The sequence below is a fragment of the Notothenia rossii genome (genome assembly GCF_949606895.1).
Source record: "Notothenia rossii genome assembly, chromosome: 5".
Classification (NCBI taxonomy): Eukaryota; Metazoa; Chordata; class Actinopteri; order Perciformes; family Nototheniidae; genus Notothenia; species Notothenia rossii.
In genome coordinates this window covers 68036713-68060854 of record NC_136903.1, presented here as the reverse complement: position 1 = coordinate 68060854, position 24142 = coordinate 68036713, and the positions used below count along the sequence as shown (strand labels likewise).

Genomic DNA, 24142 nt, shown 5'->3' with positions numbered 1-24142 from the left:
TTATTGTGTTATGATATACATACATGTATACATTGAACAATCTAGTTCCACATATTCGATTGCCTTTAGTAGTAGTAGTAGTAGTAGTAGTAGTAGTAGTAGTAGTAGTAGTAGCAGTAGTAGCATTAGATGCATTATGTAAAGTAGTAGTGTTTAATTATTAGAACTTTTATTTTGAAGGCTGAAATGCAATGACGTAGAAACTGATATTGAAATTAATGCAAAACAAATTCATAAATTCCTTATATGCGTTTAAAGTGTTTATTATCTTTCAATGCATCATCTGTTGCAATTCCTTCCATGTGTGTTGCATTAATAATGAACACAAAAATTATATTCGATTAACTACAATCAATGACGCCATCATTAAAGCCATTTGTTTGGGCACGCCTACTCCTGTAATTCTCGCGCTTGGTCTCGTGATAGCGGTCAGCTGATAGCATCTCCAACATCTCTGTTTAGGAAAACCATGTTATTAAGCTAGTTTAAAAAAAAGAAAGACCTTTGCACTTAATCTCAACGAAGACGGAAGATGTTGTCTCGTCTGCTGAAGGAGCACCAGGCGAAGCAAAATGAGCGGAAGGAGCAGCAGGGTGAGTCACTGGCTAACGTTAGCTGTCGTGCTAACATATGCTAAAAACAAAGCTGAAGGAGTTGTGTCAGAAGACCTCGTATTTCTTTAATATTACAGATGATTTCTCTTGTCTTTGTTAATGTTTTTGCTTGCACAGAAAGACGCAGGCGTGAAGCTATCACTGCGGCCACCTGTTTGACAGAAGCCCTGGTAGACCATCTCAATGTTGGGTATGAAATCCTAACTTCTAGCACCCTGCAGTTTCTCGTTTTACTTCCTGGGGATTAGCAAACTCCTATTGTTAGTTCATAGTTGATGGTAGTAAATAAATAATAAACTTACGTCTTGTGCCTACAGGAAGTAGTAATTGCCACAGAGTAGGAATACTCTGTCACAAGGAAATCATTTACTTAAGTAATGCATTAAAGTATTATCATCAAATGTATATCAAAAGTTAAAGTACTCTTTATGCAGAAAGGCCCATTTCAGACATTGCATACAATTATGAATTCATTAATGTGGAAATCTAGTAGCCATTAAAGGTGATGATACTTATGTAGCTTGTGAATGTTCCTCTGGTGGGTAGAAGTATAACAAAGCAGTCTAAGGAAATACTAAAGTCAAGAATCTCAAAATTGTATACTGATTTTTCCCTTCTACTTGATATTTTCTAACAGCTAGTCATTAGTCTGAAAGCCAAATATATTCAACTCAATTTACAGACGAGTCAGTAAATCCTCAGTTTTGAAAGGATAAACAACAAATGTTTAGCCTGTTTGCTCGATAAACATCTCAAGAAATGCAATTAATGAAGATTATTTTAATGTTGGCTCCACAGTATTTTGTCCGGTAACAGGAATGCTTACTTTACTCCTTGTGATAAAAAACGCATTTTCAACTAGAAAGTGAATTATTTATAATGGTAGTTTTGAAAGGTGTTATAAAAAGTAAAGTTTAGATTTTGTTACTAAATATGTGCTACTTCTGCAAAATGTGACATATCTAAACGTGCGTCCTTCTTGAAGTCACAGGTAAATACATTTGAGGTACTGTGGTACATATTGCAGTCAAGCTGATCAACCAACACCTTCAATTGAGCCATTCAAATAAAGCAATCTATAATTAGCTGAGCAGAATTGGCTTTATGTGTGACGCAACTACAAATAGTTCTTAAGATTATTAACATCGCGAAAGTTGTGAAGAAACCCGGACAACCAGCTTAAAAACTGACTGGTATGCAAAGAACATTGTTATGCTGCAGCTCTTTTTTGAAAAAGATTATAACTAAAATCCTTTGGTGACTTTGTAAGATTTAGTGTAGTTTGAATATTACAGTATGTTTGTATTATAAACAGAGATGTTTATGACTTAGTCTTTGTACTATCAAACACAAATGTGCACTCACATGCCCCCATAGCTATATTAATACATGATGCTTTATTTTCATGTTCTAGTAGCAATGTAGAGCTTCTTATTGTTGTTTTCTGTTTTCTAGAGTTGCCCAGGCTTATGTAAACCAGCGTAAGCTCGACCATGAGGTGAAGACTCTCCAGGTGCAGGCGAGCCAGTTCTCCAAACAAACGGCTCAGTGGATCAGTATGGTGGAGGGTTTCAATCAGGCCCTTAAGGTAGGACACACTTGGCAAGAAATTCATCCAAAAACGGGGGTTTTCTGTTATGTAATCTGCCACCATTAAAACAGTATCATTTTTGTATGAATGTACATTTCTTAAGTCTACTGCTGTAAAATCAATAAATGCTCTTACTTTGTATTGCTTTTTGATAAGTTGGCATAGCATATATCTAATAGCAGCTCTTGCAATCAGTATCACATTCATTTAAATTACATGTTTGACTTATTATGAGTATTGGTTAATGCATATTCAATCATATCTACTATTATAATCATCTTTGCACCTCAAATACATTTGAAAAAATGTACTCATCAATTCCAGGGCTGCCACTAACAATTATTTTCATTATTAATTAATCAATGTATCGCTTGATCTATACAATTTCAGGAAACAGTGAGAAAGGCCCATCCCACTTTCTCAAACTCCAACGATTAACTTAAATATTTATACCCTTTATATTTTCAGTGCAAAAGGATATTGAGTTTAATACTGTATGTTATTAATAAAGCATAACATTTCCTTATTTAAGAGGCTGAAAACTGCTTTTACTGCCATTTCTTAATTTGACTTACTAATCATTCCTCCAAATAGTTTATTCTTCAATCATCTAATTCATCAGTTGAATATTATAGGCGTTTCTAATCAAAACTAAAAGCAGATTAGTTTATTCAAAGGACCTCAACACAGGCCATAGATCTGAGTGGATTGGACAGATGGTAAAAGCAATTCATAAATGAGTTTCCACTTCCTCTGATGTTATCCAGTTACACCATCTTTCCAAGGGAGACATGGTGAACAGTTGCCTGAAGTTGTTTCAAGCCTGCCTGTTTCTTCTGGATGTACACAGCTGTGATACTAATTCTGTTTCTATTCTCTCTTTTAAACAGGAAATTGGGGATGTGGAGAATTGGGCCCGCAGTATAGAGATGGACATGAGGACCATCGCCACAGCTCTGGAGTATGTTCACAAGGGTCAGCTTCAGTCTGCCTTCTCATAAACTTCATGGAGGGACATTTATAGCTGGAACTAAACACGCTGGAGTGAAACTGAAAACCCAACTGACTCCTTCCAGCAAAGATGCAAGCAGCGATGACTTCGCTCGATGCATGTTCACCGGAATGGGCCCACGCTGATGATGACTTTGCCACCTGTCTGCTTGTCTGTAATATCTTTAACTGGGAGGCTTATTTTCCGCACTGTTAACTTAATTATATACTTCTATGCTTTTGTAATATAGTATGTCTATGTATGATAACATCACTTTTTGTCAGACAACTTAACTTTGACTTAAGTTACCGTTCAGAGGGTGACTATTATTTGTAATAAAGTAATAAAATGCATTGGTTTGTTTTCTTATGAAACCATTTAAAATATATCCACCACTAAAGTGAATTTATACATGCAAAGTAATATGGGAATACTACATGAATACAAAGCATAAAGAACCTCATTTGAAAAGGGATATTCGAGCTGCCTTAACATGGATCCGATTGTGAGGATGTTCATACCCACAAACGGTGGTAGTGGTCAGTTTTTAGACTGACTTCTGGGTCAAGGATTGGAGTTTGTCTATGGTATCATTACAAAATCAGAAGACTCAAAGCCAAATGACAAAGTACAGCAACAACATTTTGCATACAAAGTTTTACAATTTGTAGACAAGATATTTGGACAAATGTTGCATGCAATGTGTCACTATGAAATGATGCATGGGGCTGTGGAGTTCAGTCATGTAATTTCAGGCGTTTGGTAACCACAAGTACTTTCAACTCACTGCGCATTAGGGTTAGGGTCCAAATATAGATGCGAACAAACTTTTCCATCACATGGCAACAAATTGTGCTTGTTTTTAGTGTAAAAAAAAGTAGTTGTGAAAAAATCTTCTTAAACTATATAAGCCAACATTTGACAAACTGGTCATAGGGCAAGCTATTTTATAGTTGTTAATGGAGTGTGAGATTGTGTATCAATTGGTCATACACATTCACAATACTACATCACACTTTTTCTTTTTGTTCAAGGTTTTGTGATTTGCCACAATACAGTGCAAAGGCACCAAGTACAGTGCATACATTGTTCAATGTAATAGGGCAGTGAACTGAATGAGCCAATTACGCTTTACACGTGTTTTTGTCTGTGCAAAGCTGGTGCAAAGGCTTTAAAATGTGGGATTATTCCAAGTTTTATTTAACACTCTTAGAACATAAAGTACTTACACCGTATACCCCGGGAACCACTAGTTTCTAAAAACGGGTAAGATTTCATGTTGAACTCTTGAAGTTATTTTAAAGAAGATAATGCACTTTGAGAAGTGGTACTAGCTAAAAAAATAAATAAATTCTTTGATATCCAAGTTCACATTGTGTACAGAAAGTTGTAGTTTGTAATTCCCATGACTTTTTTTTGTACTTAAATACAAACACGCACAAACCAAGTTGTTATGGATTGGGGATTACCAATTGCGGATTGTCTTAAGGGATAAACCAAAGGGATAAAGTCCCTCTGTGACCAGCCTTTCTGAGTTAAGACAGAAGAATAACCTGAAAGGGAAAGGGAAGCGGACGGATAACTCGTGGAGATCCATCACATCTAAAAGAGGGAAAAGGTAGGAAGTTTATTATAATTATTAATGATTTCACCATTGAATTTGTAATTCAAGTACTTCCTCTTTCTGAGTTGCTCTGATACATTTTTTCTACTGATTATACTCGGTAATGTTGGTAATGATCACAATTTCCTGTGCGAGTATATCACTGTGTCATTTAGTTAATTAATCAATTACTTTACATGTATAAAGGCTAACAGCATAATTGGGGTTGGGTAGATTTACTGGATTAAATGTAGCTGACATACTGTATATGAATATGTGAAGTATTCTAGTATATTGTGGCCATATATAATAATAATAATAATAATAATTTCAATGTATATAGCGCCTTTCACGAAACCCAAGGACGCTTTACAATAGGAAGTAACAAAACAAAACAAAAAGTAATAATAATCATACAGATACATAGGCTGAAGAAAACAAAACAGGAACAGGTTGCTGAGTACTTGTTGAGGCCAAAGCCCTGAGTGAATATTAACTAGTGTTGTGAAACTAAATGCAACCTTCCTTAACCTGATTTGTAATTTTACTGAGTCAATTATGATTTAATACATGTTCTCATGCCAACAGAAACAGTATAGTTAATTTATATATTTTTTAAACTACAGCAAATTTGGAAATTATTGATAACACAACGCACAGAAGAATATTTTTCCATTTTTTCTTTTCTAATAAGCCAGAAAACTAATTGGTTTTCAGCAATGAGCAGCTTAAGCAGCTTCGTCACGGGCATTACATTTATGCTTCAAAACAATACCCCTTCCTCCTCGGGTCCCCCTCCCTCACAAATGCCTTCTTTCTTCCATAAGAGTATTATCCAAAGATTTCTCATGTGCCCAGAGCAGTTCTATATCGCAAGCCCCTCTTCTAAGGCCCTGTGTTAACAAATCCCTTGTATCCCATTGTTTCAAAAAAGGTTCGATAAACCCAAAATATTATGAAATCGAGTCCTGAAATAAGTAGGTGTATCTGCCTTCCATTCCACTCCTGAAAGCTTGGATGTCAAAACCTATTATTTATGATTTTTCAGCAAGGATACCAAAAATCCTCCTCTTATCCTGGAATCAGCATGGACATGCAGTTTGTCTACGACCTTTTAGGGTAAGAATTACTAATGCTACGCTACATTCTTGGCAGCTGTATGCCAAACCTTATAACCTCAGCGCTTACCCATATAAACAATATTTTCTCAAAGTTAAATCCCTTCCTCTCTTTTCTGTTTTTCTCTTCCAGGGAAAATGCTTGGTCGTACGTCGGTGCTACCTTCGTGGTTTTGTGGTTTGTCGTGTGGCTGTACAGAGACAGCCTGGAGATCGAGGAACTTAAGGACAAGTATGTGTTTGTGACCGGCTGTGACTCTGGGTTTGGTAACCTGCTGTGTAAGAAGCTCGATCGTAGAGGTTTCCACGTGTTGGCCGGCTGCCTCACAGAAAAGGGAGCTGATGACCTGAAGAGGGCGACGGGGCCTTATTTGAAGACTGTCCTGCTAGATGTGGCCAGTCAGGACAGCATCGAAGAAGCCATGGAGTGGACCAAGAAGGAGGTTGGGGATAAGGGTAAGAGCTGATGCTGCATTAAAGAAATACATGACCTGGGTTAGTGACATTTCACAAGGTAGATCTGTAACCAAAATATGTTCTTCCACCTTTTATCTCCTTTTTTGTAGGACTTTGGGGAATTGTTAACAATGCCGGACGCTCGTTACCCATGGGTCCTACAGAGTGGATGAGAGTGGAGGATTTCCACAGCACATTGAAGGTCAACATGAATGGAACGATTGCCATGACGATGACCTTCCTGCCCCTCATCAAAAAGGCTCGGGGCCGCATTGTAAACATAGCATCGGTTCTGGGTAGGGTGGCTGCAAACGGTGGTGGATACTGCATCTCCAAATTTGCAGTGGAGTCTTTCTCTGACTGCCTCAGGTAAGCCTTACACAACCTCATCGAATAAAAGCACACCCTGACACGTTATTATACCAAAAGAAACGATGTTGTGCCATTACGTCTTTATTGTTATCGACTGAGAGAAACACAAACTCCCCACAAATCCTCAATATTCCCTTTTTCTGTCACTTTCACAAAGACCTGTATTGTAATAATAATAAAATACTAGTTCGAGCCGTAATCTTCATATTGTCATTGTTCCACGGGGGAGATTTGGTTTTCAGACAGTGTTTTTATGAAACATTTTCTATTAAATAAAAGACAAACAATAACAGATTTTATCAGCAATAAAGCACAATCCCTCTAACAGATTACACACAAAACAAAATTGCCTCAGCATATGCCAGACAGACAAGTATTGGCTCATGAGACCAGACAAGATTACTGTGTTTATCTACAAGATTTACTATTATGTTTTCATTTCTTACACTCAAGCTGCTAAGCCTATTTTTTATATAAAGACTTTACTGCCGAAGGGGTCGTGGATCCAATACTTGAAACACTCAGGACTTCAGAATATAACACAATAAATACACAGACTGGTAATTGAAGCTAAAATGTATTGTTGTACAACAGAGACAATGCTTCCATCAAGTGCCAAGAGTATGTATCTGTAGGAAGAAAGAGTCTCACAGGCTTTTTACACTCTTTCAGCCAATGTGGCATTGTACATTTCACATTAATAATCACATGTCATTTTTAAGCAAACGTTTTTCACTATAAACAAATGATTCAGTTAACAATAACGCATCCAAATAAGGATTATTTCATCAGTTTAATGATTACTTCTTTAGAGATTGAATGTTCGATGGTATTCTATGTGACATTTCTGTTTTCAGGAGAGATATAAACTACTTTGGAATCAATGTGTGCATCATTGAGCCAGGATTTTTCAAGACTGCGGTGACGAGCCTGGACCCCCTGGAGAGGGAGCTGCACCGCCTGTGGAACCAGCTCACCCCTGAAGTCCAAGCCAGCTATGGAGACAAGTACCTTGATAAATGTAAGAAAAGACTGGTTGTATTTATTCACACTCATCATGCAAACCACGAGGGAGCATCACTGTGAGGTTCACTGGAAATCTGACATACACAAATATGTATCTGTTTTATGGGTTAAATAAAAGACATCATATTTACAATCTCTATCCTAAAGTCACACTGAAAATTGATTATTTACGAATTTCCCATAAATGCGTCAACTTTTTAGTAATGGCTGCCATATTTCCATATTAAAAGCACATTGAATTGATTTCATAAACACAGCTGCTTTGCTGTGCCTGAAGGCAAAACAAACATTCCATTTAATATGCCCTTTAACAATAAAGGCATGTATACAGTACAGTGCAGTGTATACTTTATAGTATTTAGTATCATGAATCTCACTGAATATGAAATACACACATTTTGAGGTGAAGCAAAGAAAAATGCACTTCAGTCATGTTTTATGCACAAATGATCTTTTCATTTTTAGACATCAAGGTCCAGCGTTTTATCATGAATGCAGTCTGCGACACTGACCTCTCCAAGGTGACCGGCTGCATGGAGCACGCTCTGACGGCAGCCTACCCTCGCACCAGGTACAGCCCGGGCTGGGATGCCAAGCTGCTGTGGATCCCCCTCTCCTACATGCCCAGCTGTGTGGTCGACATCGGGCTGAGGCTGGTGCTGCCCCGCCCGTCAAAGAGTGTGTAAATCATGATGCCTTGGAAGAAACTTGTTCAAAGTTATAAGCCTTTATATGTCATTTTATGTCATTTTAATGCAGTGCAGAGGTTGATATCAATTAATTAACATCTTGCCTTTCAAAATACCCATATTCCTTATCTACATTGTCCATGCATTACTCTATTGCTGTTATTAATTTATATGTGCATAATCTGCCATGTAAAGGTTTGTTTCCTTAAGACATTTAGACAAGAGATAAAATAATTAAACTGTAATGTATATTTTACTGTTTAATTCATTTTCTTTGTAAATTCTATGCTGTGCCTTTTGAAGCTGTTATTTATGTTCCTTGATATGAATGCTGTTAAACATCAGAGACTAAATTCAACAGGATTGTATTATCAATAAACTCTCTGAATGCTAAGATCTGTTTAACTTGGACACAAATAAAATAAATGGCAAAAAGCTTTATGATTTACACACACCAATATGCAGTCACATCACGATGATTTCTGAATAGCCTTGTTGAATGTATTTTTATCAATGCACATATGCTAGCATATAACTGTTTGTTATTTTCATTCTTGTAATTGTTGTTGCTCCACTCTGGGTGGACAAACACTCTATCGCCCTGAGGCTTGAATGCTTTTAATACATTCAAAATCTAAAAGTACATTTTAAATCAACATGACGGTATACTCTGGTGTTATTACATCCCTTATTGTGTTGCTTTAAAAGTGCTAAGTAAGTGTTTTCTGGACACTCATATTCTCTAAGCAGTATCTACTAGTATTAAGTGTCTGTCGCTGAAAAAAAGTGAACTTTCACTTGTATTAATCTTTATAACGTGCTTCTTGCACACAGTTCTTAAGGCTATCAGTTGAGTTAGATATCAGTTAAGCCATTGGAGGAATGTCCTAAACAGGTTCAGCTGTTGGTGAACGTAATAATAAAGTGAGAGGCCTGTTGGCTGACCATGTGTCGTTGCACAACAGGTCAAAGGCTTTCTTTCACTGGAATGCCTGAATATAGTAGTTAGGGACTGGTTTTAGATCATTTCATGAAACCAACTGTACTAACTACAGCTTTCTTGGGAAAATTATAAAAGAAAAAAAAGTCTTACTACTTTAATATTGTAGACTATTTTATTCCTGATACTCAATTATGTGGTCACACATAACTTGTATCTTGACTGACACCCATAACGTTTTAATAGCAGTCCTCTGCTCGCGATACACATTTCTAGCCCCTGAATGGCTACTGTAGCTGTCAGTCAACTCAAATGATAGCCACCACATGAGGTAGCGTGCCTGAATTTAGGTCAAGACATAGACCCTCTGCTGCATTCAAGTGCCGTTCGTAAACGAAAAAATTATCTCCTAACTTTATGGACTATGTTTGGACACTAATGACGAAAGTGTTATGATTATTACGTGTTGCAGAGATGTTTCATATATATTCAAGTGCATAAATGTGATGAATATAAGGATAATTTATCCTAAAGTAAGTTAAAGTCATGCAATAACAATTCGAATTAAAAGTATTTGAATAATTAATACCACTGGAAATATACTCCCAAAAAACGTTATATTATTCAATGAAGAAAATAAGATTATTTATTCATTTGTATCACTTCAATGTGGTTACGAGCAAAAATGTTTTTGATGCCTTCTATAAATAGACTACGAGTTAGCCTTAAGACAACAGTTACTGTTGTCTTAAGGCACGCATATAACAAGCAAATAACAAGACCTATATGGCTTGTTATTTTTATTAACCTGCAAAGAAAGTTATGAGAAAAGTTACTCAATACAAGTTGAATTGTATTAAGTAAAGTACTTGAGCTAAAGTTACTTTCCACCGCTGAATTTAATACACGCCGTGGCCTATCGTAAAAAAGAGTTCAGGAGTCGAAATGATACAATTCCCTATGACACCTGAAGGCAGCAGAACTTCTGTCTGTCAGTGACCTCGCAGGAGCCGCAGGATAGCAGCTCTCCACTGAACCAAGCAGCGGTGTTTGCTGTGATCTTCCCCGTAAATTAGGCTGTCAGAGCGGCTTTGTGAGCAGCCATGCTCTGCCTGAGAGCCCTGCGTCTGTCCAACTCTGTCCAGCAGATCGCCAAACAGTCAGACGTTGTGAGGAAGCTCTTCATCATCCAGCCAGCATGCTGTCTGAGCACAAAAACAACAACATCGTCCCAGCGACCAACGCCGACACACTTGGACCATTTCCAACTCAAAATGTAAGTGTCTCAGTCTGATAAAAACAGCTCGGTGTCATCACAGGAGTTGCTGCTGCTGGGCAATCTTACAGGCTTAGCCACATTTTAATATGAGTTGTAATATGAGTTGCCTCTTATTATATTTTTCTACATATGAAGACAAATATATTTATAGTAACTGCTACTTCATGTGGTGTTCATTATAGACAGTGTCAGTTATCAGCATGTGGCAGCTATAAATGATGCAATCACCACTTTGATGTTGGAGTTTCAAAACTTTCAGTGTCCGAAAAAACCCCCAAACAAAACCATGTCATAGTAACTTATCTGAACATGTATGTAAAGTGTATATTGCTTCTTGTGTAGGCCATATTAGCGGTTTAATTGTAGATTATTTTTGCATGATTGAATGACCGAGTTGTTTTTTTCTAAGGATTTTTAAACAAATTATAATTTTAGCTATGTCTTCTGTATATAAGACTGTAATAAAGAATGCTTGCTTTTATTCTTTGTTGAAACTTTTATCTTCGCTTGATCAGGAATGGCTCTTCAAAGTCCCCCAGCTCTGGAGTGGAAGACATGCTTTTCTACACCATCACAGACGGAAAAGAACAAGTCCCCATTACACACTTTACCACGGTAAGTAAACACCAACTATTTAAGCACTTGTCTGTCTGTATCTCATCATAATTTCATGGTCCACTCTTGTTTGCAGGCCCTGAAGAAAACCGGCCTCCACCCGTCAGATCCTCGTCTAAAGGACTGCATGGAGAGAATTCGACAGGCTGTAAACGACTCTGTTGGTGAGGTGATGATGGACAGAGAACTTTTCCACAGGTGAGACAAGACAACAACTTGTTGCAGCAGCAGTAAACTTAATTTGTAGCTGCTGATTCAAAGGAATAATTCATCATGCAACATAATAACATTTTGCTGATATTTTACTGGCTCTACCCATCCAATGCAGTAGAGCTCTGTTCTGTTTAGTTTGTTCAAAGCACCAACATACTGACAGTTACAAATGATACTTCATCAATGCAGAGGATAGACAAAGCTCACAATAAAGACTGTGTTTTTCTTTTTAAAAAATCCCATTTTATTTGGAAATACACTTACACACTTTGTTTTGATGAAATCACATTACTGACAAGAAATAGAGCAGTTAACTACTTTCCAAAGTTCTTCACTGTGTCGTCTGTTTCCGGGACTGTTTCTCTTCTACTCAACACCTCAATATGGACTTGTATCTTGTCCCTGAATATCTTTGGTGTTTTGTTTTCCATTCGCTACCCGCTGCAGACACGAGCCCAAACTATTTTTAGTCCGCCCTTCCAAAACATACCATTCTAATGAAGCATTTGGTGTATGTGACCTGCTGCATGTCTCTGCCTTTGTCTTTCTGTGTTCTCCGCTTGTCCCCTACACATACTTTACATACATTAGCTAATTAAAAGCTATGTATGACAGGTTCAAGAAGAATGTGGAGAAAGTCTGAACTACTACCTCTCCCTAGTGATTAGAATAGATCAGATTAGATACACTATTGATCCCTAATTGGGACAATTGCAGCAGCATGTAAAAAAGGCATTGCAAACAGGATATACAGTATCTTGCCAGAACAAGTCATTAAACATGCATGTAATCACGTCATTCTAAGACGTGTGCATAGATACAGTAGGCAAATGTTGTACTACACGTATATTGTGAAGTATTCCCTTAACTTGATTATGCAAAACCAACGTGTGAAAGTAAGTGTTATGTAATTAGTGTCATGTTGATCAAAGCAAAAGCCTGTAGCTTAGACCGATAGCTGGCAGCTGCACACACACACACACACACACACACACACACACACACGCAAACACGCACACACGCACACACACACACACACACACACACACACACACACACACACACACACACACACACACACACACACACACACACACACACACACTCAAACTCAACAAAAGTACTCCTGAGTGCCTCTGACTTATATATTTTTCTCTCTCAGGTGTGTCAGTGGAAACATCGTCCTGCTGATCCAGGCCTTCAGAAAGAAATTCATCATTCCTGAGTTTGATGTTTTTGCACAAAAAATAAATGAAATCTACAACGAGGTGCAAACTCAAATTGATGGGAAGGTATGCTTTTGTTATTTTGTTTCTAAGAGTAAAGAAACATAGCATATTTTATTAAATACTTGCACACACATGGATAATGATTTGTATGATTTGTATTCCTACTTAACTTATTGGGACGTATACTGTGTATAGGCAAACATAATCTACAGCACATTTACACTGTATTCTCACAATTTTTTAAGAATTCAAAGTAATACTGAAGATGTATGAAGTGACTGTCTGTGGCAGAATAAGTCATACTGTAGGAATCCTGATCATGTCCCGTTTCACTGACTTCCTGCACGAACAAAATCATTTTCTATCTAATAACGCATCCTCTTCTGCTCAGTGCTTGATCGTTTTGAGACCTTGTTCTGTACCTTCAACTGTAATTTAACTGTTTTTGTGTTCCTCTTGTGTTTTGTGGTTTTAGGTCGCAAACTACATCCCCCAGCTGGCCAAGTTTAGTCCAGATCTGTGGGGTGTGTCTCTGTGTACAGTGGATGGCCAGAGGTAAGAGTTATGGATTTGTACTTGACTAAAACAGACTTATAACTCAGTGGTTTTTGGGAGTGTTGTACATCTCAAAGTGGTTGACAAATCACAACAGAGCCAGCCAGCTAACCAATCAGAGTAGACTGGGCTCTGGTTTCAGACAGAGGGTGAGAAGAGGTGCAGCACAGGCAGTATGAAAATAATAAATACCTTTTTGAACATTAAAGCATTGTAAACATGTCACAGTAGTGAAACCTGAACATGAGCATCATATGGCCCCTTTAAGTAGTGTGTCCTTTTTTGTACCATTGAATTAATAGAACAAAATATGCCCATGAGTAAGACAACGAACCCTCAAACAGCAGCAGAGGCCTGTACTACGAAGCCGGTTCAACCTAACCTGGATATGTTTGAGTTAGCCGGTTTGCCTAATCCAAAACATACGCGCTCTCGCTAAACGGTCCTATGACGAGGGTTATCAAGTGGATCGCTCAAGCCAGCCATGACCTATCTAGTTAGGTGCATGTTCACATAAAAGGGGCGGGGTTAGCAACATTTGACCAATCACAAACATGGAGAAGCGCACTGACAGCGCAGCTTCATACTTCCTGAATGAAAAGTGAACCATAATATTAGACAAATATGAAGACGTTACACTTTAAACATCCATGACTTAAACACTTTATCCCGGATAAACTAGATGACTTGATCGCTTTAAACTCCGCACACGCAGCTCTGATTGGTCAGCAGGCGGTGTTGATCTCTTAGCCTGCAACCTAACCTGCTCCGGACCAGGTTAGCCGCTCAGCATAAGTTACCATGGAGATCTAGCCCGCTAAAAAGAGAACCAGCATTGTAGGACCGGAAACCCAGAGTTTTCCCTGAAGTTAGCCCGCTAAGCGAAAATCCGGCTTCGTAGTACAGGCCTTAGGTGTTGCTTCTCAGTATCCAGCTTAATGTTTATTGGAAACATAAACAAGGACAGATAATTAGTTAATGCAGGTTCGATTAGACATTGTGTGTTCTTCCTACAGGCACTCAGTGGGCGACACCAAGCAGCCGTTCTGCCTGCAGTCCTGCGTGAAGCCACTGCAGTACGCCATCGCCGTCCACGAGGCGGGAACAGAGAAGGTTCATCAATATGTCGGCATGGAGCCCAGCGGATTCAAGTTCAACATGCTCTCACTCGATGATGAAGGTGAGTAAGGCATGGGAGGAAATGACTGGCTGGATAAGGGCTATTACACACTTAACAGATTATTCCTTCTTCCTGCTGATGCTGATAAATGGTCCATCTTATATTCACCGTATAATAGCTTTTTACATTTTGTCTTTTCTTTCTTACAAGCAATGTACCTACAACTAAATTCAAAGCTACATTTCACATAACATATATAAACTACACAAACAATTGATTGATCATAAAATAAGCAATACAATTAATTGTATGGGATAGGTCATGCAGGTCAGACGAGCTCATATCGTTTTTCCCCATCACGACCTCAGCTGAATTGCAGCATGTACAGCACCTCTTCGGCTCTCAGTAAATATTAAACTTCAGTATGATACGTGATACTATAGATTTATGCTTCAACATTCGTCGTATCTCGTTGTCCTTTCTCCCAGATAAGCCCCACAATCCCATGGTGAACGCAGGAGCCATTGTGATCAGCTCTCTTATCAAGGTGAGCAGATGGACATGAATGGCCTGCTGTGTGATGGTCGAGTCAGCACACACTGTAAATGAATCTCCATTTAGTAAAAGTGTGTGAGCGGGATTATTGTACAAACTGTTGCTTTGACATTGGAGTAATACAAGCTTTAGATTTTTGTAATATTGTTTATATTCACAAAATGACAGGAATCCCACCGGAAGTTTTATGAATATCATTAAAGTGTGCTAACTCTGCACAAAGTCAGCTAAAATAATCAGGAAAAAAATCATATAAAATGTTTGCTCTTTTTCGTGAAACACATTTATTGCATACATGAGTTATAGTCATTATTTTTCTTAACTTGTATTGACAAGTATCTTTTAACTAGAACACTGTCAAGTATTAAGGCTTATTCTTTAAATATATTCACTTTGAGTTTGTAGAACAATCAGTGACATATTTTAAATAATTAAATGTACAATTTATTCTAGTTTAGAGCCTGTGGGTTGTTGAGCAAGCCTGTTGATGTGATGATGGTCTTAATGACAAAGCCTGTCATGAATCAACAAGCTATTCATATATTATACAAAAACATCCTAATGTTTGACATTTGTTTTGGTGAAATGTTAACTGGATTTGGATGTGAAGGTTATTAGGAAGGTCTTAATAGAAAGCAGTTTTGTGCTTTTCAACTTTGTCTGCAGTATCTGCAGTCCTGTTTTGTGAAATACTTGAGCTCTGTGGTTTATGATCGGCTATCTTTCCCCTTGCACTGTACGCGCAGATAATAGGGTACTAAATTATGAAATCAGTGATATATTTATGTATTATTTTAGCCTGTATAATAAGTAGTACTGAAGTAATTTAAGTCCAGGGTTTATAAATGCATGAATGGTATGATTGTGGCAATTACAATCAACACAAGAAAATCACTCTCGCTTGGTTTTCAGCCTCGTTCCAATAAGGCAGAGAAGTTTGACTATGTAAGTACTTTTCCTGTTTTCTGGTTGCACCATGAATATGAATCACAAAGACACATACAGAGTTGATTGTGTTAGTGGTCATGGATGCAGCAGTACACTTAAAATGGTGTCTTTGTTTGCCCAGGTTATGGACTTTGTGAAAAAGATGGCAGGCCAAGAGTATGTGGGATTCAGCAATGCCATGTGAGTGTACTGCAAATACATTTGAGGTATTTTGAGTTAATATATCCTCGATTTATCACATAAATTGAAAGACACAGAAAAAGGCCTGTGCAATGCTCTATTGCATTATTTATGTTTTAGTACTGACCCCTCCTGCCTCTCTGTCTCAGGTTCCAGTCAGAAAAAGAAACAGGCGACAGAAACTTTGCCATCGGATACTACATGAAAGAGAAGAAGGTCAGTTAGAGAGGGCTGAAAATGTGGGGTTAGAAATGTTTTTTCATTTCCCGCTGCTTAATGTTTACATACCTTCTGTATATCCAACTGCGCGTTTTGAATTCACATGGTTTTATGTTTCCTTAGACTAATTGTAATGTTTTAATTACAGATGAATCTGCCAGTATTCAGTTTATTAATTGATTTATTATTCACTCAATCAGAAACTGTGAAAAAAGTAGCAATATTACATCAGTTTACATTCAAATAAAAAAGAGATAACCAATGGGAAAAGTTGAAACCTGAAAAGATGTGGCTTTGACGAATCAAATAGTGTAAGAAAGTCAAGTTTGATCACTACATTGTCTTCATAATATGTTCTTATCTTTTCTTTGTTTAATAGAACTACAAGTATATATAACAGAGAACATCATTTTAAATTAGGAATCGTTTAGGTTTGTATTTACCCAAATGAGCCTTTATCCATTTTCGCTACCATCATTAATTTGGTTGACCACCGATCTTCAACTGAAGTTCCTTTTAGATAGCTTCTCTGTATATCTCCAACACTTTATCATATTATAAAGTTATAAAATAACTTTGGACCCTATTTAAGGGGCCACAATAAGAGAGTTTTGCAACCTGACACGTATAATCTTGATTTAGCTGGTTGAGAAACCATAGTATAATTGAACAGCGCTAGGCCAACACCCTTTAGTCAATCCAATAGTCATGATGATTATCGTTCCTTCACCAGTGTTTTCCCCCAGGAGCAGATATGATCGATGCCCTGGACTTCTACTTCCAGGTAAACTGCTCTGCCATGGAGCTTATTATGAGGGGTCATTCAATCAATAATCATGAGTAGCGTGAGATTGATTTAAAATGTATTTTCCTCTTTTGTTCTTAGCTTTGCTCCATCGAGGTGACCTGTGAGTCAGGAAGTATTCTGGCTGCCACGCTGGCCAACGGAGGAATCTGTCCAATCACAGGCGAGCATGTCCTGAGTGCCGAGGCAGTGCGGAACACTTTGAGTCTTATGCACTCGTGTGGCATGTACGACTTCTCTGGCCAGATGGCTTTTCATGTGAGTACAGATCAAAGTTGTGCAAGCTCAGAAGCATCAAACATTAGAATCTGATCTCTTCAGTTGGATCTCTGTGGGAATTAAATGTATTTTTGTGAAGTGAAGTAAACTCATCTCCTAGGTGGGAGTGCCGGCCAAATCGGGGGTGTCCGGCGCCATTCTGCTGGTCATCCCCAACGTCATGGGGGTGATGTGCTGGTCTCCTCCTCTGGACAGAGTGGGAAACAGTGTTCGGGGAATACACTTTTGTCTGGTGAGGGCAATATGTTACCGTATATTAAGTTGTGCCTTTGTATTTATACGCTTAATGGTAAAGTAGAGATACCGGTACTTAAATAAGACCCCTATAGCACAATGTCATAGCATCTGATGGCATATTTTTGTTGGTATTGCTGTCTGCTGGTGTTTCCTGTGTGTTTTTATATAGTCACTCAATGGCTCCAAAGTCTGAAGTTTTTAAATCTTACAAGTAACTTTCATTGCTGAAGAAATGAATAAGGACCTGCTTAGTTAATCACATTAATGTTGATTTAGAACACAATTAAGGTTTATTCTTCCAAAACCAAGAACTTAAGAGTTTAGGCTCAAACAATCAGTATTATTGATTGTTGGAAGGTGCTTACAATGATTAATGGAGCAGAGTTAGTTTGTGGCTATTAACTAATAAAGTAAAACCAGTGTCCTGTGATGTAGCAGTTTACATCCCATCAGTCACTCCATAGGTTTAAATCTTCTTTTAAAGGGGCCCTATAATGCTTTTTGTAGAGTGTTGTATTGTTTATTGTGCATGTTTATTGTCTGCAAAGGCTCATAACATCTCTAAGCAGTTAACCAATCACAACAGAGCCGGCCAGCTAACCAATCAGCAGACTGGGCTCTGGTTTCAGACAGAGGGTGAAAAGAGGTGCTGTAGCACAGGCAGTATGAGAAATATGAAGACTTTATTGAACATTAAAGCTTGGAGACATGTCACAGTAGAGCACAACATACTAAAATGAGCAGAATATGTCCTCTTAAATCTTATCTTGTTTTTGTTTGCATAATACTTTTCTTTGTCCTAAAAAGCATACAAATAATACATACGTTTTCCTGAGTATTCTTCCTCTAACAGTTATATCCTCTCTTATCGCCCTCAGGAGCTCGTTTCGCTCTTCAATTTCCACAACTATGACAACTTGAGGCACTTCGTGAAGAAGCAGGACCCTCGCAGACCAGATGGAGACGACAGGGTTTGTTTATTTGTTTGTTCTTGCTTGTATCTCAAATGTGGTCTCTGCCTCCCATGTTTACATTTTTTTTTGCTGTGTTTTGCAGAACAAGTCTGTATTTAATCTGATGTTCGCTGCCTACAGTGGAGATGTGTCTGCCCTGAGAAGGTACATCACCAGCAAACCTGAAAATAGTTTTTCTTGTATAACAAATCACCTTTATAATGTTAACAGCAGGCGTGGGTACTGAAAACAATAAGAAGGCCAACAAATGATACAAATGGGAAACACTGCTTTAATGCTGCTTAGCATGGATCTCACATATTTAGAGGACACTTTATGTATTCATTTCAGTCTGGTTTGTGAAATATAACACAGTCTGTCTACATCATTTAAAACAATCATAGAGCCACTTGCAAGTCAATGCTGAAATAGGTTTTTATAGTTTCATATTTGTATGACTCTTTGGGAAAACATTTTATTTTATGTACAAAAAGTATAATCAATTGTACTTACTCTATTTATTCGTTCAGGTTTGCTCTCTCATCCATGGACATGGACCTGAAAGACTATGATTCTCGAACCGCTCTACATATCTCTGCAGCAGAAGGTGAGCTCTGCATGATCTGTCCTGATAATTAGTGAATGAGCAACACTAAATCTGTAATGTTCCCAGGTGGGGACTGGAAGCGCAACTCAGATACAGACAGAAGATTGGAGAACTGTTTTGCTTAAGCCTGATTCAAGCAGGGTCAAAACCAGGATATCCATCAGTCAGGCAAACAATTCCAATGAAGGGGGAATGTCAGAATAGGGATCCAAAGCCAGGGGATCTGTCAATCAGGCAAACAAATTCGGCAGAAAACTCGAGGTCCGAAATCAAGGGTCAGAAACGGGCAGAGCAGATATACCGGATAATACAAACTGAACGCTGAAGAGCTTGGCAATACACGTAACACAATCTTGCAGGGGACAAGTGAGAGTGAGGTGGTGTATGTACTGTGGGGCTAATGAGGGAATGAGCCAAATAAAAAGAAGACAAGTATGAACTCCAATACAGTGAAAATCTGTAAGACACTTATAGATATCCTGATATAAAACTACTATTACCACAGACAGTGGACTCAAACGCTGGGCCCTACATCAAAGCAGGTGAACAAATTACTGTTTTACTTAAGAAAGAGTAATGTACACAGAAATGAGGATTGGTTTAAACCACTCAAGCAAACCTGTATCAAACACTTAAGTTAATTTGAGTTGACAGGGTATTTGTGTTTTACTTGCAGTGTACAGTATGTAAATGTCTATAATTAGTGGATCTATGGAGGCACCGCTGCTTTGGTTCACATTCACAAATCCACTAATAACTCAGAGAAGCCTTTGGTTAATTATTCATCTTGTTGTTGTTGTGCTTTAAGTTTATTCACAGCACAGATTTATTTCTCTGCGAGTGTTTCTTCAACAGTAACATTTCTTAAAAAGAACCTTGTAAGCAAGTAATCTGTTTACAAGATAAAATGGGTGTTATAGTTTCCTCCAAATGAAAAAGCTGTGCACTCTTAAATCTTTTTCTGATTTGGATTGTGACTGGAAGGAATAGTGATAATTCTTTTTTCCCATGTAGTGTGTGTCTCAGCAGCTATATTTCACCCACTATTTGTCATTTTATGAGGAGAACTTATAAATCATAAATGGCTTGCTTGCTTGGGGCAATATGATTTAAAGCGGTATGCTGCTCTAGTATTGTTTTCGACACCAAGTGGAAACAGTGTTTTTAGATAAAGATTGTCCAGGGTGTCCGCGGGGTCTTAAAAAGTATTAAAAGTTGATCAATCAATTAAGCGAAAATTAAGGCTATTAAAAAGTATTAAACGGCATTTTCCAAGGTATTAAGAAGGTTCACAGCAACGACAACATGAAACACCCTTTAATTTACTGAAACGACAAGTCGGGAAACCCCACAAGACGGCCCCATGCATAGCGCGCCGTAAAATGCTGCTTATTATTTTATGTTTCGTTGCCTTGCTCCGCTCTGTGTGTGTGTGTGTGTGGGGGGGGGGAATAAACGACTACGGTAACGGGTCCCAAGGTGGGTAGACCGGCATAGGCAACGCTCTGGGGGTCCAACTGCTCCGTGTGTGTGCCCTATATGATCATTTTCTGATAACGATGAAAGAGCCCGCCTCCCTCTCCCCACGTCTCCTGCTGCTGCTGGCCTGTCAGAAGAGGGGGAGAAAAAGAGAGGCAGTCACCGTTTATTAAATATTCTTATATTATTATACAGAGAACAGAGTCGTTATCAATTTGTTTTAAAGCTCAATAAATAACAAAGAAGACCTCTGACCGGCACTTTCCTAATTTTGTACGGAAGATTTAAACTTTAACGGACATGTTGACCTGCGGAACATTTTTTTTACGGAAACTGCCGCACGGTCCCCTCGTTCCTTGGAAGAGGCGGAGAGGTGGGTGTTTTTCATCTGCTGGTGGACTACCTGAGAGATACAGCAGGAGAACACGCCGTCCACCGCGGAGAATAAACAGAAGGGCAACCATGGCAACCATGCTCCGGGGTCTTCTTCGCTGCTTTTGGTGTATTTTGGGCGGCAGCAGCGCCACTTACAGGCCTGACATATGTACTACATCGTTTCCAGCATTTCCAACGGTCTAGTGTGAACGGACACGTTAATGAATCGAATGCGTGTGAACGGAAGACTTTTTTGCGCTTGCGTATGCATTTTACCGTGTGGGGCCGGGGTCTAAGCCAAACTATATCCGGTCACAGAGATCTGCTATTTTAAAGTAAAGTCAACACATATCGACCCTAATATAGTCTATATTAAGAACGAGAAAAGTCTTAACATATATATCCTTTTTTGTAAACATATGACAAATCTGTGAGGGTGATTACGTCAGAGCATCGTCCTATGTGCCAGGGCTTAGCCCCGGACAGCCCCAGCCCAATTTAACCCCTGGGCATTTGTGAGGGAGCTCCTATAATGGCATTACCCCGCTGAAGCTCACCAAAGTTTAACATATTTCATAGTTCAAAGTTTTGTCAATTGTTTTGTTTATTGGTCAAATACTGGTTTCTAATGGTTTCTGAGGAGTTTTATTGGAATGAAAGAGCACAGACTACAGAAGCAAAAAAAGCAGCATACTGCATTAAACCTGACCTTCACAGAGAGGTTGAAGTTCATGTGGAAAGGAGGCTTCAGTAGTCTGTCTGCACTCTGTTTAGTTGTGCTATCTTACAATCAATATAGTAAATGTGAGGTAAAGTGTGGCCAATGTAACCGGTTAGAACTCAAAGTTGCGATGAGGTCTTAAAATGTATGGAAAGGCTCTTAAAAAAGGTCTTAAAAGGTATTAAATTTGACCTCAGGATTCCTGCATATACCCTGTTGTCTCTAACTCTATCTGAATGGAAACTAAACGGTTGTCTTTATGATTTATTTTCAGGTCATGTAGATGTGGTGAAGTTCCTTACTGAAACCTGCAAAGTCAATCCATTTGTAGAAGACAGGTGAGAACTTTCTTTCTATCCTTTTCTTTCATTTCTAAACAGCTAACAGACTTCTTTTCTGTTTTCTGTTCTTTTCAAATGGAATTGAAAACATTTCCTATTCTTTTTTGTGAGCTAATTTGGCTGAGAACGAAATGTAACGGTAGATGCTTCTTCCCATCCGTCACCCGTGAGGTGATTTCTGATCAGTTTTTCCCTGAACAAATCAAGTCAAAAAATGTTTTTGCAATTCAGTAAAAATGGTACCATTATAATTGAGAGCAAGACATGCATGACATAACGAAAACCACTTAGAGGAGGCACTTTAAGTAGCTTATATTACAATTTAAATACAATTCCACTTACCATAAATGGCAGTCGTCTAGTAGAAGTTGAACTTTTAGAATTTGGAAACTTGCTATCACAAACTTTGTATCTCCATTATAAACATGCTCATTGAATCTTTTTGAGGTTAATTTGTCTTTACCTCTCCTCATTTGAATTTGAAAAAAGTTGAATTCTTAAAGGTGGGGTAGGTCATTTTGGAGAAACCAGCTTGAGTGCGCTAGAATTTGAAAATACACAGCCGAAAAAAATCTGCCACTTCCTTACAGAGCCCCTCCTACAACACACACGAACGCGTCATGACCAATGAGGGCACGAGATAAGTTTGTGCACAGATGGAAGGCTGACAGGCAGGCAGGCCATCCAGTTACTTTAGCCGGTCCGGCTAAAATGATTAGTCGTGCTTTTTACAGTTCTACGGCTTCCACAGAGCCGGTTTCTCAAACTTACCTACCCCACCTTTAAATGTGCAGTGCTGAGAATCCCCCTGTATGTTTAATCAGCTGATTACTCTCTTCACCGTTACCTTTTTTATTGGTTGCTGTGCAGGTGGGGCAACCTCCCGGTGGATGACGCCTTGCAGTTCGGACATGTCGAGGTGGTGAAGCTGTTGAAAGAGTACCAGCAGGTCTGTGAACAGCAGGAAATGCCTCACACTAAGGCTGAGCATTCCCCGAAGCTGGACACCATCGAGGGCATGGTGTGATGGATTTAAATAGATTCCCCAAACTGAAAGCTGTCAGGGCATTTGTGCAATGTGTCAAGTTTTGAAAAATGTAGGTCTGTTTGTAGCGACTCAAATGAGTGCCAAATAGAGACCATCATTTGACCGTATGAATATAAATGAACTATGCAAAGAGCAGTAAAAGAAAATATTCCTGAGTGAAAAGGAAAATGGCAGAGCATAAAAATTGAATATACTCTTGACAAGAAAAGACTATGCAATCAATAGGCAGATAACAAATAAGACAACAAAAAGTTGTCTGAATATGACATTCATTGGTTGATGTCCTAATAACTGCCAACATATCTAACATGAATTAAAATCAGTTCTGCTAGAAAACAATATGAAGCTGGACACAATGTTCATGTTAAGATCCATGTAGGATTAAATGTAGCAGAGGGTCTCAGTGATTTGATAAACTCCAAAGATATTTATATTTGCAAAGCTTAACATGTCTTATAACAGTACATTTTTACCGTTATCTATTTTTTATTCTATTGTGCCTTAATGAAACATTAAAATATGTTAACCTATCGGACATGTTTGGATTGTCAAAGGGAAACAAGGGAACACATTGTGCCCACTGTAGGATATACTGTATATATTATGTTCTTCATCTGTAAATAAGTGCATTTGATTGCTAATAATACATTATTATACATAGACTAATTACATTTATGCACATTTTGACTGTGCATAAACAAGAAATTCCAACTCATTTATGTGAAATATTTTGCCACTAAAGACATGCATTAAACATATTTTATTTATCTGCCACCCAGAGTTTCATTTTGTGCTGATTTTATTTTATTATACCTCATGCTGTCAGCAATTTGTTGTTTAGTATCAAGCAGCATCTACTAAATCAGCTTAATAAAGGACACGATAAAGAAGCAGCAGGAGTGGTGTGGTGTTGTCACGAGGTGGTCTGAAATAACATTGTACAAGATTTTAAATTATTATATTTTCAAGGAAACAGACTATGAG

The 24142-nt window shown here is 38.3% G+C and overlaps 3 protein-coding genes across 4 annotated transcripts; all 3 read left to right on the top strand.

The window, feature by feature from the left end:
* The first annotated feature begins 392 nt into the window (after window positions 1–392).
* On the top strand, window positions 393–3549 carry bloc1s1 (biogenesis of lysosomal organelles complex-1, subunit 1). The gene is made up of 4 exons (XM_079682989.1): window positions 393–593; window positions 732–804; window positions 2070–2202; window positions 3096–3549. Exons 1-4 carry the CDS (start codon window positions 533–535, stop codon window positions 3204–3206), a joined length of 378 nt encoding a protein of 125 aa, XP_079539115.1. The 5' UTR covers window positions 393–532; the 3' UTR covers window positions 3207–3549.
* A 2306-nt stretch (window positions 3550–5855) lies between these two features.
* Window positions 5856–10137, top strand: rdh5 (retinol dehydrogenase 5 (11-cis/9-cis)). Its single transcript, XM_079682986.1, has 5 exons — window positions 5856–5918; window positions 6051–6373; window positions 6484–6742; window positions 7603–7766; window positions 8237–10137. The coding sequence occupies exons 1-5, from the start codon at window positions 5887–5889 to the stop codon at window positions 8455–8457; spliced, it is 999 nt and encodes a 332-aa protein (XP_079539112.1). The 5' UTR covers window positions 5856–5886; the 3' UTR covers window positions 8458–10137.
* Window positions 10138–10360: 223 nt separating this feature from the next.
* gls2b (glutaminase 2b (liver, mitochondrial)) lies at window positions 10361–23932 on the top strand. Of its 2 annotated transcripts, none has more exons than XM_079682976.1 (18): window positions 10361–10676; window positions 11195–11294; window positions 11371–11492; window positions 12670–12799; window positions 13212–13291; window positions 14308–14471; window positions 14900–14958; window positions 15879–15911; window positions 16036–16094; window positions 16244–16310; window positions 17047–17097; window positions 17200–17376; window positions 17498–17629; window positions 18513–18605; window positions 18691–18752; window positions 19118–19194; window positions 22044–22107; window positions 22981–23932. In XM_079682976.1, exons 1-18 carry the CDS (start codon window positions 10504–10506, stop codon window positions 23135–23137), a joined length of 1800 nt encoding a protein of 599 aa, XP_079539102.1. In that variant the 5' UTR covers window positions 10361–10503; the 3' UTR covers window positions 23138–23932. The 2 variants fall into 2 exon arrangements, with proteins under 2 accessions (XP_079539102.1, XP_079539103.1); XM_079682977.1 differs by lacking the exon at window positions 10361–10676 and adding an exon at window positions 10939–10990.
* Window positions 23933–24142: the final 210 nt, after the last annotated feature.